The sequence below is a fragment of the Dendrobium catenatum genome, unplaced genomic scaffold (genome assembly GCF_001605985.2).
Source record: "Dendrobium catenatum unplaced genomic scaffold, ASM160598v2 fragScaff_scaffold_993, whole genome shotgun sequence".
Taxonomy (NCBI): domain Eukaryota; kingdom Viridiplantae; phylum Streptophyta; class Magnoliopsida; order Asparagales; family Orchidaceae; genus Dendrobium; species Dendrobium catenatum.
The window spans coordinates 524401-543252 of NW_021319455.1; the positions used below are offsets into that span (position 1 = coordinate 524401).

Below are 18852 nucleotides of genomic sequence, written 5' to 3' on the forward strand. Positions count from 1 at the left end.
CATTGTTTCTAGCTGTATGATGCACATTTCTATCATAATGTCGTAAGTTACCTGCATAGGCAAAACAAAACACCAAATTTCATCAGCATGCTTATGAATAGAAAACATAAACAAACACTAATAGGAACCTGACACCTTTTGAATCAACAAATTTTATATAGTTTTGGATGAAAACTTAGTTTGAGTTCTGTTTTTTTTAACCCATATTACTACTTTCAAAATCAATCAAAACCAAACATTTCTTTTCATAAATGGTGCAAATATGTCGTAAAAAAACCAAAATTCATCTTGGATCTTTGCTATCGTCAAGACTTCTATGAATAACAATAACCAGACTTTGGCCTAATATTTGGATCACAAATTTTTGTGTGCTTTGTTCATCTTTCGTCACTTTAGGCCACATGGATGTGGTTATCTTATTATCCTTTATCAAATAAATTGATTATTGTCTCTTTTAAATTTTATGTTCATTCAAAAGTAAGATCGCTACTTGTTAGAAAATGAAAATAAAGATATTACTTTTCCCTGTTGTTTGGGAGGGCTATATGCTACTTTGAAACCTCTTTACTATGATGCTTAAAAGGCTCAATTAATTGTATTGCCGCATTTTTTATCTAAAATTCCAAAACTAAATGCACTAATTTGCTCTTTTTTGTCGAAAAGTTCTTCATATTTTCTTTGATCTTTAATAAGCAACTTTTATTAACTAATCATAGATGTTTATTTTCAAACCACTATATATATATATATATTAAGTAGACTTAAAATTTATAAAAATCTCCAGCTATAGTCATTCATTCTTTTTTTCAAGTGACTAAATTTGGGAAATAAAATTTACAAGAAAATCTATTGGAAGAAGCTTTTCATCTAGTTTATCTTTCACATAAATGGAAACCACTTTATTCACTTAATATTGTTGCCACCAATCTAAGACATGATTTTTTTTTAGTTTCATTGCAACAAATTTTACTTGTCTATCTTCGCTTAATCCTTTCTATTAAAAAAATTCAATATATGCAATCTAATGATAATAAGGTTCAAAATTTAGTATGCAATCTAAGTCAAACATGATATATGATGCATTTGTCAATATTTTCAATTGCACAAACTAGTAATCCATGCCCCAAGTGGATCCATTGAGAATTTATGGGAACTTCAATTGATGCAGAACTTTTGAGGTCTTCATCTACTACTTCATACTCCTCAAGTGCCCTACTCATGAAATGGCCGTATTGGTGTTGGCACACAATGTTGATTGCTAGTGAAATCTTGCGGTGGTAATTGGCCCCTCTATCATGTGTTGGAGATTGGTGTTAGATTGATGGAGCTCATCAACCTTAACGTGAAGTGTGACTTCATGGGAGTTTGCTGTTTGGGCGTGGTAAGTATTTTGGCCCCAATTATATCTGATTGTTCCCATCTGATGCCTTGTAGGAAGAACTTTTAGGGCCAAAGTGATGATAAAAAATTTGGAATGTACACTGACTAAATAAAAGAGTTTATAAAATTTTGTGGACTATCTCACCCATAAGGGTCCCACCGATCAAAAAGAGGAGAGAAGTTAGTCACTCTCAAGAAGAGCGTAAGCTTTTAAGGACAAGATCAAGAAAAAACTAGCTTATTAAATACAACGACAAGTGCAAGGGCCGCTGCACGGCACCCGGATGCAGTGTTAAATAGGCAAGGGTTCCCACATCATGGATGGATGTGGCCAAAGAAGCTAGTCCATGAAACTAAAATTAGGATAGGAACTTGGAATATAGGTTCCCTTACAGGCAAATTAATGAAATTAATAGATATTATGATTTATAGGAAGATAAATATTCTATGCATTCAGGAAACTAAATGAGTTGAAGAGAAGGCTAAGAAGATTAAAAGTTTAGGATTTAAACTATGATATTCAAGTAATAGTCATACTAAAAATGGTGTATGTGTGATTATAGATAAGAGTTTCGAGGATAATATTGTAAAAATAATATAATTGAAGATAGAATTATAATTTTAAAGATTATTATTGATGTTAAGATTATTAATATTAAAAGTGTTTATGCCCCTCAAGTAGGTTTAGATATATGCTCAAAATTAAAATTTTTGAATGATCTAGAAGAATTAATACAAAAATATTTCTTAAAGAAAGAGTTTTTATTGGACGATATTTAAATGGACATGTTGGTAGAGAGGTAGATAATTTTAAAAGTATTCATGGTGACTATGGCTTTAGAGTGACTAATGAAGGTGGTAAGACCATGTTAAATTTTCTTTAGCTTATGATTTTGTAATTGCTAATACCTTATTTAAGAAAAGAAATGAACATCTCATCACTTATAATGGATGTAATAAAACTCAGATTGATTATTTTCTTATAAAAAAATAGACCGTTTAGATTACCAAGATTATAAAGTTATTCCAAATGAAAGTTTATGTATCTAACATCGTCTATTAGTTTTGAACTTTAAGATGAATGATAAATCATAATTATAGGATTAGATGGGGGTATTTATAGAATATAGAGTAGGATTCTAGATCTGAAAATTTTATCTGTGCATGAGGAAGCTAATGTTATATGGGAAAAAGTAGCTAGTAATAGTAATAATGTTGCAAAGATGTACATGGAGTATCAAAGGGAAAAGTTACTAATAATAGTTGGTGGTGAAATCAAAATGTGCAAGAAAAGATAAAAAAATAAAAAAGATTTGTTATAAAAATTAATTTAACTGTAAAAATTTAGATAATTGGGAAAGATATAAAGAGACTCGTAAGGAGTTTAAAAAAGCAATATGCAATGCAAAGATTATAGCTTTTAATGATTTATATAATATATTAGATACTAAGGAGGTTGAAAGATATATGTATAAGTTAGCTAAACTAGTAGTAAGAATTTAGTTCAACTGAAGTGTATTAAGGATGAAGATCAAAAGTGATTTTATTAAAAGAGAATAATCAACAAAGTGGATGAAATATTTTGCTAAACTTTTCAATGAAGATTGTGAAAATGCAATTGGCTTTAGTGACCTTAGCACCCTAAATGAAAATAAAGATTTTTCTTTTTTATCACTGTATTAGTAAAATCAAAGTTAAAGAGGCTTTAAAGAGAATGAAGTGTGGAAAAGTTGTTGGACTTGATATTCCAACAGAGGTGTGGAAATGCTTAGGAGATGAAGGAATTTCTTGTTTTACTAAACTTTTAATATTGTTTTGTAGACTAAAAAGATGCTATATCAGTGGTGAATGAGTGTGTTAATTCATATTTTTAAGAATAAATGTGTCATAATTTAAAACTATGGGAGAGATTTATTGAGCATAGATTGCGGCATGACACTAATGTTTCTCAAAATCAAATTAGATTCATGCCAGGTAGGTCTACTATTGAAGCTATACATTTATTGAGAGATTTGATGGAGAAGTATAGAGAGAATAAGGAGGATCTACATATAATTTTTATTGATTTAGAGAAAGCATATGATAAAATTCCAAGAGAAGTGCTATGGAGTTCTACATAATAAAGGGTTTAATAAAGCTTATATTCAAGTCATTAAGGATATGTATGCATGAGCTATTACTTGTGTTCAAACACAAGGTGGTTTGACCAAGTATTTTTCTATTTCAGTTGGATTACATCAAGGACCAGCCTTATGCTTATATCTTTTTGCTTTAGTAATAGATGTCCTAACTAAACATTTGATAAACGAATGAGCCTAAATTAAGGGCATGAAGCATAGTAAGAAATTTCCGGATTTTAGTTGAATGATCAAATGACGTCTAAATTTTATATGTTTATAATCAAATCAAGTGAAAAGGTTAGAGTAACTCCAGTCATGGTTTAAAATTGCGCAATATGAGGCTCGCCTTGAGGCCCACCTTTGCGCAATTCTAATAAAAAACGCCTCGATGCTTACGCCTCGAGTTTTTTTATGAGGCTTGCGCCTCAACTTGGTTGAGGCCCGCCTTGAGTCCCGTCTCGCCTCACTGGCATGAGGCTTATGCCCCACATTATATATATTAAAACCTACATAAATCTTGAAGTAAATGTCCGACATTGGACTCTATAGGAGAGGAGGAAGGGGAGAGAGCAGTTCACCATAATGATGATTCAAATGAAGAACCCCTTAGTGATGACAGTGCTGATGACTTATGAGTTCTTATTGGAAATCGGAATTATATGTTAATGAAAAGAATACTGGGATTTCGGAAAGATAGAATTTTGAGTTGAACTATATTTCATGTTGTCTTATTATTGAGATATTTTGATTTCACTTCATATCTTATACTTTTTTATGTTTTATATTATTCACTCATTAGTATATAACAAAATTATCATTTTATGTTTACGCAATCTTTTGATTTTGAGGCTTACGCCTCAAAACGCCTTGAGGCTTACGCCTCGCCTCACAAATGAAAAACGCCTTAATACCCGAATACGCAATTTTAAACATTGACTCCAGTGAAAGATAATATTAGATAAAACGAGAGCCTTTCGATGAGCCGGTTATGAAAGTAGATGTATTAAATTTGACTTATTTTAAGAAAGGTAGAGGTAGACCTAAAAAGACTTGATTAAAAAATATTAGAAATAACGTTTCTTTATTAAATTTAGATAAGAATTTGAATCTTAACAGGACACAATGGAGAAAAAGGATTCATGTAGCCGACCCCACATAGTGGATAAAGGCTTCTTCTTCTTGTTGTTGTATAAAAAAAAACTAGCTTCCCCATATCCCATGCCCTACTTAAAATCTCCAAACAAGTACTTCCAATACAAACATTGAGATTTCATGGAGGAATAGGAATAAATTCCCTAATAGTTGCAAGCTTCATTAAATGTAATCAGATCAATTAAGTTTGATTGGACATTGATAATAAAAATAATGTGCACTCCTTCGATAGCTATATATGGGATTGATATTTTTAGCAAAATAGAGACATTAGAATGCACCTTCCTAGAATAAGGAGTTCTAAATCCTAAAGGCAATGGGATTCCTTCATCGTTGACCTTATACACATCATCCACAACCATAGCCCAAATAATGACAATATTTAAAAGTAACAACAATAAAAATTATATATTATACTTAATCCAACACATTTTCTAACATATTAGAACAGTACAAATTAATCAAACCTTACCATTTTTCCATTTATAATATAGGCTTCACCTAGATCAACATGCAAATGACCCAACATTTACATGACAATATCCATGCTAATGAGACTCAAACCCACTCCAGGCCATTAAAACATAATGCAAATGAAGTATAAATTCATAAAAAACATGGTTTTCTTGTTGCAAGGCTTAAAATTGCGCAGTTGGGTATTGAGGCATTTTTTTTTGTGAGGCAAGGCGTATGTCTCAAGGTGTTTTGATTCGTAAGCCTCAAAATTAAAAAATTGAGTGTAGTAAAATATATAGGTTAAAAGTAAATTTTTATATAATACTAAAATTATATATAAAAGGATGACATATTAACTTTCTATTAGCCTATGAAATAACAAATTTGCATACATATGAAACAAAAAATTGCATAGAATGTAAAGTGACAAGTGATAAAATATATAGGTTAAAAGTAAATAATGTAAAGTGATATATTGAGAGAAAGTTGTTGCGATTTCGGATGCATGAAGGCATAATTTGTTCATAACTTTAGTTTAGGACTTAGGCAAGCTTTAATAATAATAATAATAATATAAGAGAGAGAGAGAGACGTACGCCTCATGCCATTGAGGCGAGGCACACCTCAACAAAATTAAGGCGCACGCCTCATAAAAAAAGCTCAAGGCGTAAGCCTTAAGGCATTTTTCACAAGAATTGAGCTGAGGCGGGAGGTGAACCTCATATTATGCAATTTTAAACAACGCCTAGTTAAAAACCCAGATTGCTTTGTGGACGATAATAGAAACATTTAAAAGAGACAATTAGTTGGTGTTTAAGAAATTTAATCTACTGTGTCTAACCAAGGACATCTATTGTCCCAAGAGCTCAAAAGCACCGTCTTCACTAAAAAAAATATAAAAGCTAGTAAGATCTATATCTCAGTTTGACCATACACCTTAAATTTCAAAGATAAAATACATTGCGGAGCAAGGAATTAGCTAACAGAAACTTATGAGTTATACCTCAGGTGGTACTTGAGCCAAATCTTCCATGGTATCAGAAGCAACCAAATTATTAGAGGTTGAGAAAGTATCAAGTCTTATCCTCTTGAACTGCTCTGATTGTTCACTTTTCTCAAACACCAAACTATTAGATTCCTCTTTGCGCTTAATGATCCGTGGTGGAAGACCTTTCAATTCATTGTCTGAGTGCCACCCACTATCTAAAGTAGAAGACTGATCTTCATCATGTGCATCATCGTCAGAGACACTCTGATAAGTTTCCATATTGCTGTATGTCGGACTCATCTTCTTTGTATCTCCTTCATTCAAAGGTAAGGTTATGCTATGTTCTGCTTGTGTGGAAGACTTCATATGAGATGGTGATGATCCAACAACTTTACGTTTAAATTGACGAACTATATCATCCATGGCATCGTCCATATTAACTATTAATGAAAAGAACAAAAAAAAAATATTAATAAGAAGAACAATTATACTTACAAGAAGGTGATATAGCAACAAAATATCATATATCAGTATTTTTAGGAGTAATTATCAGGAAGATCTTTATTCTTAACATGATCTTAATACCACGAACAATCATCTGCAGACAGAAAAATTAAAATTCAGAAGTTGGTAGAAGTGGCTGCTCCTGACCACAGGGTTTCAGGATTCCCAAATCCATGAGGATGCTAGGAGAAGTCGACCTTGCACCAGAAACCTCATATGTTAAGATTAGCAAGATGAAGCTACTATCTACACGAATTAGTGTGAAATGAGATGGTAAACATATTCATCTTTGGTTACAACATAAACCACAAGCTAATTACTACATAATTCTGTATCCATGTTAGAATACACAAGAAAAATGTATTTTAAGATTATAGAAACCCAGCCTAGCTAGAACTCAATGAAATATGAACACGCTTCCAAATGACTTTTGTAGCTGCATCGGATACATGACGAACACAAACACAGCTCTGACACGCCCCAACACATGACGAACACAGACACAGCTCTGACACGCCCCAACACAGTCTAACACTTCAAAATTTGTTTTTTTGTTTTTTTTGTTGTGTAAAATTGGACTCTGGCACTTATCAAATACGACAGGACATAGTCATGACTTAAAAAGCAGAGCTTAAAACTGACTGTGTGAATTAATAATCATATTACACTAATTTCTGGTGCAGTCAAGGTCTAAGCCCTTCAAAGTCATGCTGAATTTTTTGGCATTGTATAAATAAATTTATGATGATATCCCATATAAACTAGCTAAGGTAGCTTCTATATAATTTATTTTATACTTGTATAAATTTATATTTTAGTATTTGCTTCATTGTTCACTTACCTTAAAAATCTAATAAAAAATGATTAGATATTGCCTCAAATGATTGATTTTCTCCATTAAAGTCATGTGCTAATTGAAAAGGATTAATGTAGCTTGTGTGAAAAAATATATTTTTTTTTATTATTAATCATGTTTTTTTTTTATCATCATAAGGTGTCTGTTATGATACCATAATTCATCATGTGAAGCCTTTAATAGAAAAAGTAAAAATTATATATTTTATAAAATCATGTTCATAGCGTGTCATGTCCTATCTTTTGCAGTAATGCTATATCACCGTATCCAATTCATATCATATTTGTATACGTGCTTCATAACTAGAACCTAATTACCGCATATGGATATCAAAATCATAAATCATAAACATGGAAATTGAAGAAAAATGCCTTCTATTTTTTATTTTTTATTTTTTTGATGAATTAAAAGGCTTCATGTGATGCCTCATAATGAAAATCGAGAAAGCCTTACCATTAAGTTTCACACTCATACCAAGCAGTAATAGCAAATAAAAAGTTGAACAAAGTAAATATAAAACCACTTGGATAAAAGAAACTTGTATAATTTTGACACACCACAACTATGTTGATAATACATAACTTGGAAAAGTGAATGTCTAAGTGCAAAAAAAATTTAGTGGAAAATGCAAATCAAAGTTGTATTCTTTCTTGACGAAAAAGATAATAATAGAACCACCAGTAATGCAGGACGCTTTAGGATAGACGTTTTACTAATGCAAATACAGGATGAAATGCACAAGTAAAACACTCAAAACACCACAATTCACACTTTCTCAAATTCTGATATAATCAAAGATTAATATTTTTGCAAGGAAAAAAATGCACTTTATTCGTTCTAATCAATAGTGTAAAAGTCATCAAAACCTAATATTCCACAGGTCTGAAAATAAATATAAAATTCTAAAATATTAAAAAAAAAAATTCTACAGTGACTAAGACTCATTCCAAAAGAAGAAAAACTAGCATGCACCAAACTTAGTAAGATCTCAATCACATATCTTTTACAAGCCTTAAGGCTCATTTTTAAAACATAAAAAGATCCCAAATAAATAACTTCTCAAATCATCCCAAGACCTAGACTAATATGCAAGTTTCAATGCAATGCATATGGATTCCAGCAAGCACAGCAGTCCTATTTTAGTTTCAGTAAAACAGTAAGTTTTAGCTTCTAAAATCTCATTTCCAGCTTCCAGCAATTCAACATCCATGTGATAGGAAGTGCTTACAGAAATTTAGAAAAAACCTTGGCTGAAATCTGATTTCAGCAATTTCAGAAAACCCACGACAAGAAAACTAGGAATAGAACACCCAAGAACACTTTTTTTATTGAAAGTTTTATGAAAGAAAGACAAGACACAAGTGGAACTTTAATTGAAGGGGAAGATTTGGCTCTCCCAAATCTCTAGCCGCCAGCTAGAGCCCAAACACCCTAAGAACAATCTAAATTCAGCAAACAACACATAACATTAACCCTATGAAAATCACCTAATTAAAGCAAACAATAAACAGCAAATACCCAAAAAGCCCTCCCCCGATTCCCTCCCAAAGTTGCCCTATTTCCTTAATTATTTTCCTCCCAAAATCAGCCCTTTTCAATTAGGAAATATTTCCTAATTAATCGCCTCCAAATCAGCCCCAAAATCTACCCTCTTCAATTAGCAAATATTTCCAAATTAATCCCCACCAAATCAGCCCCCAAATCTACCCTCTTCAATTAGGAAATATTTTCAAATTAATCCCCCCAAATCAGCCTCCCTCTCCTGTGGCTCCCGCTCCCTCCAAATTAGCCTCCCTCTCCTATGGCTCCCGCTCCCTCCATATCAATATTCACCCCACACCCACCCCCCCCCCCCCCAAACAAAAAAAGCATATTGTCGTCAAGATAGAAAGATGAAAAATGACTGAGGAACCCTTTGTCTCTGATTGGGGAGGGGGGGGGGGTACCTGGCCAACCTTGAATCTCGAACCTCCTCTAGGCTCTATAGTCTATAGCTCCACCAAGTAGCACAACCCTGCTCCTTGTGTCGCCTTGAACATGGTTTTGAGTGGAACCATTGTTTTGGACAGGCTAGGATCCCCTCTAGTAACTACTTTCCTCCCTTCAACCTTGAACTCCATCGATAGCATCCACCAATCAATCTTGGTCTTTCCAAACTTCTACATGCATTTCATTATTAGGAAGACACCAATGCTCCCTAACTCCAATAGGAGAAAGTCCTCCCTCACCTGGACTCCCTGTATAATCAGAACCACCCCCTACACACTCCTTTACATGTCTCCATCTTCTCAGTGCCCATCATCACCCCATAGCACCCTGTGTCCACCAGTTTCATCCCAAATTGGTCCACGACCTGGTTGGAGATGAAGCGTGGGTAACCCCACTATCTATTAATACCACTACCTCCATGTCTGCTATTTCTCCTCACTTTCATGGTGTGAATCAGAGTGAATCCCACCACTGCGTTCAAAGAGACCTTTGTCATGTCTAAATGCAGCTTTTCCCCCTCCACTGATGCCTCACTCCTAGCTCCCTTCTCAGCTTCCACGTCATCACAGACGATGAGAACTGAAGAGTTTGGTCTTTATACTTGTACCCCGGTATATACTTGTCATCACATATGAAGCATAACTCTTTTGCCCGCCTATCATGCACTTCCGTTTTTGTAAGGCGCTTAAAGTTGTCTCCAGGGTAAACTCTGGTGTCCTCCTTTGGTGCTTCCCTCTGAAAAGACATCGAATGGTTTCTCATTGCTCGATTTGTAGAGGTGCTCCTGTAAGCCCCTCCCATAATGTTGCACCGGCTGGCCTTCTCCCTCCGATATTTTTCCTCCACCCTCTGAGCTAGCTACGTTATCATTCTCAGCCCTCTAGGTCAGCACCTTGAGCTCTGCTGGTATGTCCTCCCTAAACCTCTTCATGAAATTCCTTTCAAACCCTTCTTCGAAACTTCCCTTGTCTTCCCGACAGCAGCTCAAACTTCTCCCAATACTCAATGATTGTCCCCTCCTGAGTTAAGGCATAGAAATATTCATAGTCTCCTTCCTGAATGACTTAGAAATGATCTAACAACCTCTCCTTAAATTCCCCTCATGAATAGATCAAATATCAAGCCTCCCTCCATTGACACCAAGCTAGGGCTTTTCACTCCAAACATAGCACTGCCACCATGAGTTTTTTCCCTTCCATCAGGCTGTTGATTGCAAAGTAATGCTCCACTCGATACACCCAACCCTGAGCATCTTCCCCTTCTAACAATGGCATCTTCAACTTTCTCGATCTTGCATCCATAACTCCATGGCTTCTCCCTCCGTTAGTTCCTCCTATGTAATGATGGTGCGAACCTCTCCCTTCCTCCCATGGCTGATTTGAACCCCATGGCTTCGTCCAACCATGACCTCCTCCATGCCACCTCTCCCCATACCCAGATAGTTTCCCAAAGGGTTCGACCTTCCTCCTCCTTGCTATCCTTCCTTCAGAATACCTCGATCCACCCATCAACGGAGCCCTATGTGGTGGTCCTTGATGGAAAACACTCTCCACTTCATCATAGTCCTCCCGAATCACCTTCCCCTTTGGTTCAGCCCTCAGAACCGTCGATGAGTCTTTTGACTATATTTTGATCAACTCCTTCATCATGTCTTCCATATTTTTTAAGTGGCTCTCTATGGATGATATCCTCTCTTCCATATCGGAATATCTTTCCCCCAGTCGAGCCTTGAGATTTTCCATCTCGCCTTCCAACACCGCCATCTTCTTTGCTTCCATTCACAGATTTAGGTTCCAAACGGTGAAAAACAACAAAATTTGGCAAATCTAGCCTTAAATCGGCGAAAATCAGAAAGGTGGGAAGAAAAATGGGGACTTAAATTTCAGCCCAGGACACCGCTCTGATACCATTTGATAGGAAGTGCTTGCAGAAATTTAGGAAAAGCCTTGGCTAAAATCAAATTTCAGCAATTTCTGAAAATCCACAACAAGAAAATCAGGAATAGAACACACAAGAACACTCTTTTTATTGAAAGTTTTATGAAAGAGAGACAAGATACAAGTGGATCTTCAATTGAAGAGGAAGATCCTGCTCTCTCGAATCTCTAGCCACCGGCTAGAGCCCAAGCACCATAAGAACAATCTAAATCCAACAAACAACACATACCCATAATACTAGGAAAATCACCTAATTAAAGCAAACAATAAACATCAAATACCCACACAGCCCTCCCCCAATTCCCTCACAAATTTTCCCTATTTCTTCATTATTTCCCTCCCAAATCAGCCCCCAAATATTCCCTCTTCAATTAAGAAACATTTCTTGTTTAATTACCTCCAAATCAACCCCAAATCTGCCCTCTTCAATTAGTAACCATTTCATAATTAATCCCCTCTAAATCAGCACCCAAATCAGCCCTCTTCAATTAGGAAATATTTCATAATTTAACACCTCCAAATCAACCCCTCTCCTACGTCTCACCGTTCCCACTCCTGCTCCTGCCATATCACCATGCTAAAGTGTAGCATGCGAGAATAGAAGGAAACCAATCAATTGAATACCAGCTGCAGCGCAAAAAACGAATAGAAAAGGAAACAAGCCAACCATAGCTTTAAAACTCAAGCATGTAGTTCAGCAATTGATGTAGGCAAAAGGGGGTCAACTCAGGCCCAAATTAAATCAATTTTGGCCTCTCCCGAGTCTTCAAGCTCAAAGAATTTTGAGCTGGAATTTAGCTCATTTATGAGCTGATTTTTAGTTCATTTATTGGACTAGAGGTTAGCTCATTATTAGCTAAATTTTAACTCATATTTATCTTCTATTTAATGCACTTTTATTATATCATCCCCTCCGGAAATCCTGCGGACTCTTTCCACCCTTCTTTCTCATCCCCTCCGGAAATCCTGCGGGCTCTTTCCACCCTTCTTCTTGGCTTCTAACCTCTTTCGTCTCTCCGCAAGTGCCACTCCATCTGTATCCTTCTTCTCTAAGTGAAGCAACTTTAGGGTGTCGTCAAGTGATTGAGTCAAGTTTGTAAGTCGGTTTAATTTTGCAAGAGTCATTGTTGCAAGACTTTTGATATATTTTATTTGAAATGTAAGAGTTTGTTCTTCCTTTTCTCGTCTTACTCGTTCTCGTCGTTTAGGAAGTCCAGTCTGCTGCTTGTGGGCGAAGGGTATAGGCACCCCTATATTTTTTGCCCGCATCAGAAATTAATGCAGATCAAAGAACCTGAAGCCCCATAATATTGCAAAAAGGGGAATAGAAGGAAAACTGAGATCTCCAGCACGTCAAACTAACAGCAAAGCTACTATAGCCGTAAAGTATACTGAAGCAGAGGAAAAGAAAACATTCAACAAGAGAATCGGACAGACAAAATCAAAATGCTTGCAGCAATTAATCAAACCTAATAGAAAAATCAAAACAAACACATCTCGTTCTCAATAATTTCATCATCATAATGTTTTATAAGAAAATAAACATTAAAAAAACGAAAAATAAGAAATAGGGATAGCTAAAAATATATCAAGACACAATTTGTGTTTCCAAATAATAAATTGTTTCGGATTTGCATCAAAAGATTCCATGAAATTAAACTTGAACATTATATTATACAGAAAGATAGATGGATTATAGAAACGCAAAAGACAAAGGGAAGCTGCGGGACATACCAGCCAATGTTTTCATGACTGAAGTAGATTTTCCGAAGGAATAATTCTTCAAAAAAAAAAAATGATAAACATTAGCTTCTACAATAACAAATGCGTAAACTCAACAACATACAATATTAGGGAGTCCAAAAGAAAATATAACAACCTTTGATGAAGCACTTAAAAAGTCCCACACTTCGTGTTGTTCTGCAATATTAGCTATAGCCAAAAGATCCTAAAATTTAAAAAGAAAATAGTGAAAAATCAAAATGGTTAAGCCTTTTCAGAAAAAAATGGTAGAATCCTACTTGCAAATATTTGTCAAGAAGAATGCATCGTTGATGAACAAAGTAATCATCAATGCTGGATGACAAAAATCTCTTTGGTGGCAAAGATAAGGAATAGTTACGTATTTCCTTAAGATGTCGATGCAATCTTTCAAAATTTCGGTATCTGCAACCAAAGCCGTACATTGTTAACTAGGAAAAAAAATGAAATTTAAAGCATGAATTTAAAAATCTATTCCAGTAAGGGTACAACACAGATAAGTAATATATCACCTTTTTTTTTTTTAAGTAATATATCACCTTCTCAATGCTCCAGTACAAGTAAAAACAAGAGTTACAGCATAGCATTGGCCAGAGCACTCGCATGTCAGAAGTAAACAAACACAAACACTGAAGAATTGGCATATATCAAATTGAGACTCATCCAGGTTTAAAATTGCACAATTGATATTCAGGCGTTTACCGTCCGTGAGGCGAGATGTGAGCCTCAAGTCATTTTGACGCATAAGCCTCAAAATCAAAAAATTGTGTATGGTGAAAATGAAGGTTGCAAGTGATTTTTTTTATACTAACTAAATAATACGTTAAATGATGCCATTACCTTTTTATTGAATTATGATGTAACATATTGAAATACATATGAACAAAAATTGCACACGACACTAAGTGATAAATTGTATTAAATAGAATTAAAATCCAAATATCACAATAACTAAACAAAATAAAATATAGAAATTGCACAAAAGTATTATATAACATCAAGCCATCAAGTTCAACTTGAAATTCCTCCTTTCTCAGTTCTCTACTCATCCACATTTTATTCTTAAAGAAACACTAATAGTATGACAACAACTCAGAAGTCATCTTTGTTGTAATCACTGAGGGAGTTTTCATGTGAGTAATCATCATAATGAATTGCTCTCTCCCCTGCCTCATCACCTGTGAAGTCCAATGCTTCACAATTTGCTTTTTCATCTATTTCAATCTTCTTCCTCTTCCCTAAACGTTTATCCCATGTTTAAAATTGTGCAATACAAGACAAACCTCAATGTAATTCTCACCAAAAAAACATCGAGGCACATGCCTTGAGCTAAACTTATGAGGCGTATGCCTCAATTTTGCTAAGGTATGCCTCACCTCACAAATTCTCTTTTTTTTTTTTAAACGTAACTTAATCGATCACATTTTAAGCCCCGGCTGCTTCGGCTTCGAGTGACTGAAAGAGTCGCTAAATGAAGCTTCTTCACCTCCTTCAACATGTTGTTGCTATCAGATCGAAAGCTGCACTTGGTGCTAGCCACCAAGGTAACGATAGTTCTCTTTAGCCCGCCTCCTTCGACGTGTTGTTTCTATTGGATCGGAAGTCGTGCCTAGTGCTAGCCGCCAAGATAACGATAGTTCTACTCTTTAGTTCTCTTCTCCTCCATTTTAGATTTACGAAATTCATGATTTAGGACAAGAATGTCAAAAACACCGTGAAGTGGAGCTTAGACTTTTTGTGAGATTTGCGGCCTTCATCTATTTTCATAGGTTAAACTGCTTCTCTTGCATCCGAAGTTCTTTGACGCCACTGAGTTGTGAGGTGTGATGCCATTCCTTCTCCTTCTTTAGCTTAAAAGTTAAAGAAAATTGGTAGATTTGAATTTAAACCCTTTTGGAGAGTGATCAAAGAGTTACAACTATAATATGATAACATAATTGATAAATATTGACTCCATATATTTTCATATTAATTATGAATTGTACTTTGTTTACAAATGATGATTCTAGCCAATGTGATATTGTTAAAATAAGTAAAAAGTTCAAATAACAGAGAGATAGAGAGTTTATAATTAGTAGAATTAAGTTTAGACATATAATATGTAATTTAAATAGTTGTGATACAAACAAACATTAGCTGAGATTCTTAGTCATTTAACTTTGTGATTTTTGGTGTTTAACAAGATTTAGCCTTTTCTACATTTCTTCGTTAATGTTGAGTTCGCCTACTTCTCCATATCTACTTCTGTATATTCTTCATTATGTTCTGTAAACCGAACTTTAATTTTAAATGTTAAAATTTAAAATCATGTTTATTAACTTGAATTTTTTATTCTCAATTTGTTGTTTTACGAGTCTATTGAGGATGGTTAGAGGAAAAGATAAAACGTCAGGTCATAGGAAGGACTTGACATGAAAATATAGCAATCAAGTTGATGTGGGAGGTGACAACAAGATGCATGTGTATTTGAAATGTAATTACTATAAGAAGATGATGAAGGGTGGTGTCACTAGGATGAAAGAGAACATATCCAGATCCCATAAGAATGTGGCACCATATGTCAAAGTGCCTAATACAGTAAAGGAGGAGATCATAGCATACATACATGAATAAAGCAATAACGTCAAAGCACTTGGCATAGAAATAGTTTAAGAAAAGAGTTGATGTTGGCTCATACTATAGAAGCGATCGTGGTCGGGACTCATCATCCTCATTGGAACTCATGTCTAATAGGGGTGCAAGGTTCCCATGGATCAGTACATGTCAAATGCGTTAGAGGATAGACACAAAGATAGGCCTTCAGTATCATAGAAGCTAACCCTAGAGATTGTTGAGGCATGGAATATGGGTATGCATGGATATAGGGAGATTTTTTTATGAGAATGCTATCCCTTTCAATGTTGAAACCTACCTTGCTTACTACAAAATGTTCTGTTCAATTGGAACTTATGTGCGAAGATTGAAACCTCCATTCATGTCTGATTTGAGGAAATGAGTTTTGAAGGAGTTGACCAACACTCATAAAGAAATTGAGAAAATCAAGAGGGCCTAGAGCTAGACAGGGGTGATTATCATGTTTAAAGGATAGTCAAACGTAAAGAATAGAAGTCTATTCAGACATCTGATAAAGTAAAAGATGCAGAGTTTCTTTTTAGAGTGCTAGATGGTGTCATTGAAGAGATCGGAGAGCACTTCATGGTTCAAGTGATGACAAATAATGCTAACATTTATAGGGCTACAGGTGCAAAACTCATGAAGAAGAGGAAGCACTTATATTAAACTGTGTTGCACATTGCATAGACTTAATTCTTGGACATTGATTTATTTGATGGTTATAGAAACAAAGCATCTGCATCCATCACTAGCTAGGTACAAAAGAACTAAAGAGAAATGGTGTATAACAACTAAAACAAATTTATTTTTTTAAGCTTCTTTAATTTGAAGTATTGCTCTCATCTTTATGTTAATGACAAACGTTTAAGAAAGAGAAAGATTGAATAAGATGAAGAAATAGATTGGGAGAAATTGGACTCAACAGAAGATGAGACAGAAGAGAGATCAATTCATTATGATGATGATTCAAATGAAGTCCCCTTCAATGATGACAGATCAGATGACTTTCGAGTTATTTTTATATCATTACTATTTTTTTATGAATTAAACATGGATGAATAGGGAATTGGAGAAAATTTTTTTTGAGCTGAACTACATTTTATATAGTTATGCAATTACTACATTTTATGTTGTTCTCTTATTTTTATGTTTGGATTTCAATTTAATTTTACATAATTTATTACTTGTCACTTTGCGTCATGTCCAATTTCTTGTTTAATATATATATATATATTAATTTATTTCTTATGTCATCCTTAAATATATTGTTACAACAACAACAAACCTTTATCCCACTATATGAGATCGGCTACATGAATCTTTTTTTCTCCGTTATGTTCTATTAAGAGTCAAATTCTCATCTAAGTCTAAAAACGAAAGGTCATTTCTAATACTTTCTAACCAAGTCTTTTTAGGTATACCTCTACCTTTCTTAACATAAGTTAAATCCAATACATCTACTTTCCTAACCGGGTCATCAGCCGCCGTTTTATGTGACCAAATCATCTAGGGTGACTCTCTCTCTAATCTTCTCTTCCACTGTAGCTACTCCAACCTTTTCACGTATATGCTCATTTTGTATCCTATCTTTAAGAATAAAGCCCCTCATCCACCTGAGCATCCTCATCTTCATTGAAAAGTTTAGTAAAATATCTCATCCACCTTTATTGAAATATCCTCTAATGTAAAAACCAGCAAAAGCCATTTCAGACTTCGCACGCTTTTCAAAGCGCCGCGACGTACTTTAAGTGAAAAATTCGAAGTTGTTAGATTTCGACGCAAATAATTTTATAAAATGGAGCGTAAAATTCTGATCAATTTGGTATATAAAACTTATATTTAATTCCGTTTTAATTGAGAGTTATGATTTTTAGAAGCTCATAAATACCCAAACTACCCCTAAGCTTTCTATGAGGTACCTTAAGGCTTACACCACGCCTCACATATGAAAAATGCCTCAATATCTAATTGTGTAATTTTAAACATTATATTTATCATGAACATAAAGATGAAAGTATTACTCCAAATTAAAGGAGCTTTAAAAAAATAAATTAGTTTTGCATATCTTTTCTCTTTAATTGTTTCTATAGTTGTGTTGTGGTAGATGCAGATCCTCAACTTTAAATCTCTTTGTAATTCAGATGATGTTACTTCCACTTTATCATTTACAAATCACTCCCTCACAAATCAAAAGTCTTCTTTGTCCTTTAATCCTATGTTCTTCAAGTTTCTCTTTTTCTTATACACAACACAAAGGAATTTATCCTTAGTGTTTTCAAAATATTTCTCCTCTTCATGTACACTTGTTTGTTCGTGCTCTAATAGCATGTTTATCCCAAAACCTTAATAAAAAAATATTGTAGTTCTAAAATGTCGTCACCAAATTGTATATATGTTGACCCCTACAACCCAAATCACGCACAAATTGGGCTAAACTAGCGAAATAAGCAGCACGTCACTTGAAGAGCCAAATGACCTCCAATTTCTAAACGGACTGCGATGTTGCAATCAGAATGTCAAATTCGCCTTAGTCGAAACCCCTCATGGTCAAATCAAACGAGATTGGTCCAAAGGGACGACTGACACCTGAAATTTAGCACTCGACGTCGCTCAAATTACGTCTAATCGCAAACGAACTTCGTCATTGCGTCCGGAACGTCATTAACATCCAAAATATAAGTTTATTTGATCAATTGGGATCGGCCGAGGTGGTGGCACGAATCTAAATGCGAAGACACGTAAATTGAGAAATTTAGCACTCAACGTCGACCAAATGACGTTTAATCGCATAACAAACTTCGTAGTTGTATCTGGAACATCGTCGACATTCAAAATACACATTTTATTTGATCAATTGGGATCGACCGAGGCGGTGGTATGAATCCTAAGATGACGACAAGCAAACCGAGTAATTTAGCCCTCAACGTCACCCAAACGATGTCCGATCGCATAATGGACCTCGTCGTTGAGTCTGAAATGTGGTCGACTTCAAAATATGCATTTTATCTGATCAATTGGGATCGATTAAGGCGGTGGCACGAATATCGAGGCAAAGGCGTGCAAATTGAGGAATCGTGCGAATCGAGACAAATGAAC

General features: G+C 34.8%; 1 protein-coding gene across 3 annotated transcripts in view; it reads right to left on the reverse strand.

Moving 5' to 3' along the window:
- Window positions 1-18852, reverse strand: part of LOC110100045 — a 78475-nt gene that overhangs the window by 25715 nt on the left and 33908 nt on the right. For all 3 annotated transcript variants that reach the window (XM_028697739.1, XM_028697740.1, XM_028697741.1), the window contains exons 8-11: window positions 13404-13548; window positions 13262-13330; window positions 13117-13162; window positions 6112-6536 (exon numbers count right to left, since the gene is read on the reverse strand). In XM_028697739.1, coding sequence (XP_028553572.1) covers window positions 6112-6536; window positions 13117-13162; window positions 13262-13330; window positions 13404-13548 — 685 coding nt within the window. The remainder of the gene's footprint in view (window positions 1-6111; window positions 6537-13116; window positions 13163-13261; window positions 13331-13403; window positions 13549-18852) is intronic.